The 6988-nt window shown below is 41.0% G+C and overlaps 1 protein-coding gene across 1 annotated transcript in view; it reads left to right on the top strand.

Annotated features, from left to right (window-relative positions):
• Positions 1-6988, top strand: part of LOC109487972 (pecanex-like protein 1) — a 27445-nt gene that overhangs the window by 8517 nt on the left and 11940 nt on the right. Inside the window, exons 11-17 of the mRNA XM_019792099.1 lie at positions 245-395; positions 1337-1472; positions 2250-2427; positions 3222-3330; positions 3855-3984; positions 4570-4628; positions 5299-5514. Coding sequence (XP_019647658.1) covers positions 245-395; positions 1337-1472; positions 2250-2427; positions 3222-3330; positions 3855-3984; positions 4570-4628; positions 5299-5514 — 979 coding nt within the window. The remainder of the gene's footprint in view (positions 1-244; positions 396-1336; positions 1473-2249; positions 2428-3221; positions 3331-3854; positions 3985-4569; positions 4629-5298; positions 5515-6988) is intronic.

Raw genomic sequence — 6988 nt, 5'->3', positions numbered from 1 at the left:
TGCAGCCCTCGGTGACAAACGTACTGCTGATCGTAGCCGGTGCGGTGGGGGTGGTGACACACTACATCATGCCCCGTAGAGTTATTCCTGACGTTATGTTTCACTCTTGTTGTTTCTGCAGCCCTCGGTGACAAACGTACTGCTGATCGTAGCCGGTGCGGTGGGGGTGGTGACACACTACATCATGCCCCGTAGAGTTATTCCTGACGTTATGTTTCACTCCTGACTCTTGTTGTTTCTGCAGCCCTCGGTGACAAACGTACTGCTGATTGTAGCCGGTGCGGTGGGGGTGGTGACACACTACATCATGCCCCAGTTCAGGAAACAGCTGCCTTGGCTCTGCTTCGCACACCCGCTGCTCAAGACTCACGAGTACCACCAGTTTGAAGTGCGAGGTGAGAGAAAAAACATGGCGATTGATTTGATTTGATTTATTGAAATTGCAACAGTGCAATACACGCGGAACAGAGGCAGCTGTTGCTGGTGTTGTGTTCCGCACATAGAAACAAATACTGGACAGACAATACTCATTTTCACTTGAGTCTAGTAGGGAGAGTCGTGTTAAGTGCCTTTTCCAAGGGCACAAGATCAGTGGCATGTCAGGACTTGAACCCGGGACCTCTTGATTCCGAGTCGTGCACGCTGTCGTTGCGCCACACGACCAAACATCATTATCGGGAGAATAATGTCTACTCAATTTCTTTGCAAACATCACCATGTAAAATGAATTACACAATGTCATATTGTTCTTAAGATGTACACTGGTATAGAAGAACATTAAAGACTGCCCTCACCAGACAGATTTTACCTGCACCACTCGGCATTTAGGAACTATGGATTATACTGAAAACTGTTCCTAAAACATTGCCACTATTTTTTAATACTTAATAGGCGGTCACAGTCAATAGAATCTAATGAAAATCCACATACACAATTTGTATATAAACCCAGTACTGGTTCAGGTTACCGGGTAAGTGCAGGTAGACATCAGAAATACCTGCACAGCTGCAATTTTACCTGCACTAGCCTGCATATACCCAGTACATGGACCAGTGCAGGTTAGGTGCAGGTAGACATCAGAAATACCTGCACAGCTGCAATTTTACCTGCACTAACCTGCATATACCCAGTACATGGACCAGTGCAGGTTAGGTGCAGGTAGACATCAGAAATACCTGCACAGCTGCAATTTTACCTGCACTAACCTGCATATACCCAGTACATGTACATGTACCAGTGCAGGTTAAGTGCAGGTAGACATCAGAAATACCAGCACAGCTACCATTTTACCTGGACCACTTCTAACCAGTTCCCCTGTGTCTCCTTGTTTCCCCAGACTGTGCCCGTGTGATGTGGTTTGAGAAGTTGTACGTGTGGCTGAGGTTTGTGGAGAGGAACGTCGTCTACCCGCTCCTGTTCCTCTCCACACTCACCAAGGACGCGCCCGTCCTCGTCAGGAACTTTGGGCCGTAGTAAGGAACACCATTTCATTCCTTTCTCACAGATTTAAGATTTTAACTAAGATTTAAGCATTTGTCACAGATTTAGCAGGGATTGTAAGAGTCGCCCTTTGTCTTTGGTTTCTCATGAATTCACAGTGACTGTCTCAAATGGCTATAGGACTACCTTTACCTGTACTTAGTCCTGATGTGTCTGGGTTTTTTTTCTGTTGTTCTCTTTATTTGAGTTTTTGAAATAAATGAACAAGAAAAGCATCGCAAATTTTAATGGACACATTGTAGTGCCACCTTCAATAACACACTTAAAAACAGAAAAACACAAAAATCAAAACCTAAAACCAGGGAACACAAGGTTTTTTGGACAGAACTTTTAACAATAACCCCCATTAATTGTCCTGATGTTGTCAGCATGAAAGTTCATCTGAGTTGGTAAATTACATTATGAAAAACTTAATACAAAATTTGACTCACCAGAAATTTTCGACTGAATCACTCAGTCTTCCTCAGCTATCTGACCCAAATGCTGTGGACACATGATTTTTCCATATACAAGAGGCCATATACATCAGGGCACTTCAACCATCACTCAACCGGACGGGGGGCGATATCGACTTCAGACAACCTTTGACCCTTTGCTGACGTCACACGTGGGAAAAATCACGTGTCCACAGCATTTGGGTCAGATAGCTGAGGAAGACTGAGTGATTCAGTCGAAAATTTCTGGTGAGTCAAATTTTGAGTTGGAGAAAAGTTTAAGTTTTTCATAGTCCTGCTGTTGTGTTTGTTCAGCCTGGGGTCGGCCGTGGTGAGCCTGTGTGGACTAAAGCTGCTGAGAGGGTCCTTCTCCAACACCCTCCACCAACACGTCATCCTCATCTTCACATACTTCTTCTTCCACTACGACTTCCCACACGCCTCCGAAACCTTCCTCATCGACTTCTACTGCATGTCCATTCTCTTCAGTAAGGTACGTAAATAGACTTCTACTGTCTTCAGTAAGGTACTTATTCTTAGTATATAGACTTCTACTGCATGTCTATTCTCTTCAGCAAGGTACGTATTCTTACATAGACAAGTACTGCATGTCCATTCTCTTCAGTAAGGTACGTATTCTTACATAGACAACTACTGCATGTCCATTCTCTTCAGTAAGGTACGTATTCTTACATAGACAACTACTGCATGTCCATTCTCTTCGGTAAGGTACGTATTCTTACATAGACAACTACTGCATGTCCATTCTCTTCAGTAAGGTACGTATTCTTACATAGACAACTACTGCATGTCCATTCTCTTCGGTAAGGTACGTATTCTTACATAGACAACTACTGCATGTCCATTCTCTTCAGTAAGGTACGTATTCTTACATAGACAACTACTGCATGTCCATTCTCTTCAGTAAGGTACATATTCTTAAGTTACATAGACAACTACTGCATGTCCATTCTCTTCAGTAAGGTACATATTTTTACAAAAAAGTAAAAGTTTCTGGTAATCCTTACTTCGACATTTTTGGTAGGAAATCATAGATAGTACTGTAAGTAGTAGTCATAGATTGCATGAACAAAAATTTAGAACACTTTGACTTTAAAAAGGTATGGTGTTTCATTCAATCTTCTCTACAACTTGAGATATAACAGGTACTTTGAAAAGGAATTTTTTCAAAGTTTTCCCTGACACCCTAAAGTGAACTATTTTCATGTGACATCAAGTTCACATCATCAGTGTCCAACTGACCTTGCTTTCTTGCCTTTTTCCCAGCTGTATGACTTCCTGTTGAAGCTGAGGTTTGTGCTGACGTACATCGCCCCCTGGCAGATTACATGGGGAAGTGCATTCCACGCATTCGCACAGCCTTTCTCTGTACCACGTATCCTTCATGATGTGCTGTTAAGCAGTTTCTGTGATGTTACTGTTGTGTACCTTTGCAGAAGGAATACACATTGTTTCTTCAATATATTTTTTCTGCAGTGTCTTCTTCCTCTTCTTTAAGCAAAATTAATGATTATTTAAATCAATGACTTGGACCAAATGTCTGTCACCATGGTAACTGGTGCTGTAGCAGACACCCTGTGGTGGTAGATTACATTATGTAGCAAGTGGCAGGACAGAGTCAAAGGGTCTGGAAACCATATACTAGTACATGTATATGAAATTCAAAGTGTTTTAGTAAGAACAAATACAGTTCAGTAGTTTTTTAGGCTAGACTACACTATATGTGAAGGTAAACATTATGCATTTGCTTTTTACAAATGGCACCTTTCTAGTTAACCAGTACAAAATTAATACATATTGTACATGTGTGGTACCACCAGGCAGATTCAAGAAAGAAAAGATTTCTGCACAATCTTACCACTATTGAAAGGTTGACAGCCTTGACCCCCCGTCCCCCAGATTCCGCCATGTTGTTTGTGCAAGCCGCGGTGTCTGCGTTCTTCCAGGCGCCGCTCAACCCTTTCCTCGGCAGTGCAATATTCATCACCTCCTACGCCAGGCCAACCAAGTTCTGGGAGAGGGACTACAAGTCAGTTTGTCTGTTATTAGTGACAATACTACAACTACATTGTACTCTTCCTGTAGTCCTCTTACATACATTGTAAAATACAAATATTATATCTACATTCACTTCTGGCTACTTTGAATAAAAAATGCCAGGTCAACCAAGTTCTGGGAGAGGGACTACAAGTCAGTTCTCTCAATTCCTTATACTTTATAGCCTTTGATAAACCAACTTCAACTAAATCATACAGCCTCCTATATTTCCTATGTATGATTGTCAGCATGTGACCTGTACTTAGCCCAGTGGGGCAAAAATGTACAATAAAGGTCTTCATTCATTCATTCATTGATCTGTTCCAAATGTGTTGATGGTTACAACTTGATTTTACATGGAGGCATAATCAGTTTCAATGTTACTTTGGTCAGTTGCTTTCTAGACTCGAGGCATAGCAGTTGCACATACTGATTGTATTATTCTGATTAAAACAGAATACGTGCATGTGCTACTGTTAACCAGCCCCTTCCAATCTGTGAAAACAAAGAAAAAGAGATTGAAATAAAAACTATTACAACTTTTGACTTATGCAATTATTGTGTTTCTGTTTTGCAGTACAAAAAGAGTGGACCATTCCAACACAAGACTTTCCACCCATCTAGAGAGAAACCCAGGTATGTGCAGTTAGAGTGTGTGTGAATGTGTTTGAGTAAGAATGAACAGAGCAGTACATGTAGTTTGTTAGTCTAGAGTGACCATGTGAAAGTAAACATAATGCATTTATTTTGCAAATGTCAAGTTTCTAGTTTCACTTAAACTGTCCTCCTCTCCAAGCTTGCATTAAAGATGTCCCCATGTACATGAATTCCCAGGATCAGATGACAACAATTTTACTTCATGCTACCTCCTAAGATTGTATTCTGTTTATCATGCGCTCCCTTGGAAATCAGCCCTTTTCTGTGTACCTTAGCCACACCAATTTAATTTCTTGGTTAACGGATTCGCCGCTTCATTTTTTTCTGATTTGCAAATAAAAATAAAAATTCAGAATGCTCATATTTTGCCCTGAACAGTTGAAAACAGTTTTCTTACTACTTGTTACAGTCATTCCATCTTTCAATGCAGTAGTATCATTAAAAGTTCAAAATTCATTGTCAAAATTTTGAACCAGCCTGGTGTGTTGACTTCATGGCTCCTATTGTACCATTTTGGGCCATAATAGGCCTGTTTTTATTTTTTTCGCCCGCCCGCTCCATTATTTTTCTAGAATAATCCGTTAGCTAAGAAATTAAATTGGTGTGGCCTTAGATCAATAAATAGATAAATCTCCCCATGTATCCCCAGGATCAGACGACAACAACCTGAACTCCATCTTCTACGAGCACCTGACGCGGTCGCTGCAGCACTCTCTCTGCGGAGACCTGATCCTGGGGCGCTGGGGGAACGTGGCGGCCGGCGACTGCTTCGTGCTGGCGTCGGACTACCTGAACTGCCTGGTGCACGTCATCGAGATGGGCAACGGCCTCGCTACCTTCCAGATGAGGGGACTCGAGTTCAGGGGTAGGTTTAACAGCACGTCGGCAGAACGTACTGCGCCTGCGCAGAACCCTGGATTTTCACGGTTTTCGTTGGATTTTTGGTCAACGTTGCATCAGAATTTTGCCTGCTGCAGATGATATCTTTTACGACATAACATTTGAAAACTACTGTCGGAATGCTAACCTTATATGAGCAAATACAACCTTATATGAGATGTTCTGCCCAAGTGCTATGTACAATACATTACGGGTTTTGTGCAGGTGCAGTACGTTCTGCCGACGTGCTAGTGTAGGTTTAACTCTTGTTAAGTCACGGGCAGCTCAAATCTGCAGGCCTCACAGATGACAGGCCTCGAGTTCAGGGGTTGTTTTTTTTAACCGTAGTTTATTCATGGGAAGCTCAAATCTTAAGTCTGCCTTACGTTGAGGTCATGAGGAAATGGGTAAGAATCAGGCTGTTTACACAAAATATTAATTAATACACAAATATGTCTTGGAGGGAGAAGTCATGTTTCAAAACTTAACCCTATCTAGACCGGGGGGGGGCTAAAAGTGCCCGCGCCAACTTTGATGTCACATAGCGTCTGAATGGCTAGGGCTAGAATGACCAAACTTGGTGACTTTTCCTAAAATATTGTTGGCAACAATTTTCTATCATTGGAATAAGATAATAATTTTTTGTGTTGCCATGGCAACGGGTTTCTGACAGGCATTTTTTGCTAAATTTAGTAATTTTTGTTTCAAGAATAGAATTTTATGGGTTTTATGTCAAGTTACTCATGGTTTCTAATATTAATAACATCCCATATGAATTTATGTAAATTTTATCATTAAATATGCATAATTTATGCTAATTTGATGACGTCATTGGCCAAAATCCAAGATGGCGGACCATATCATTAGAACAGGTATATACAAGTTATTTTCCTTAAAATTTCATCAATACTTCCATTTCTTTTTCCAAAAAAGGTTTAAATGAAGGTCTTTGGTATGTTTACAATGTATTTTAGGCTTTATCACGAAAAAAAACTATTTTTGAAAATTCAACATTGATGATCCAAGATGGCGGATATCTTAAATATGTATGACGTCAATGGGCAACATAAGACTTAGTACACTCTAATATTCTGTCATAAACACTTTTGGTAAAGTTATGTTGAATACCATTTAGTTTTCAGGGAATAGCCTATCTAGACGGTTTTGGCCAATAAAATCCCATTAATGACGTCATAATGACGTCATATTACGTCATAATGACATCAAAATTGTAGATATGATAAATTTTAACTAGTACACCATCCTCTGAAAATTTGGTAGCCATACGACATACCGTTAGCGAGTTCTGAGGGGGGGCCGAAAGACGCCCCCCCCCCCCCCCCGGTCCAAATCTTGCTCAAAAAAGCCCGGTCTAGATAGGGTTAAATTTAAGGTAATTAGATTTAAGGTCTCCAGTGGACGTCATCCATAGCAATTACTTGGTGTGGTCGTAGAAAATA

Source organism: Branchiostoma belcheri, unplaced genomic scaffold, assembly GCF_001625305.1.
Source record: "Branchiostoma belcheri isolate BF01 breed outbred unplaced genomic scaffold, Haploidv18h27 scaffold90, whole genome shotgun sequence".
Classification (NCBI taxonomy): Eukaryota; Metazoa; Chordata; class Leptocardii; order Amphioxiformes; family Branchiostomatidae; genus Branchiostoma; species Branchiostoma belcheri.
This window is presented reverse-complemented; position numbering and strand designations above follow the sequence as displayed.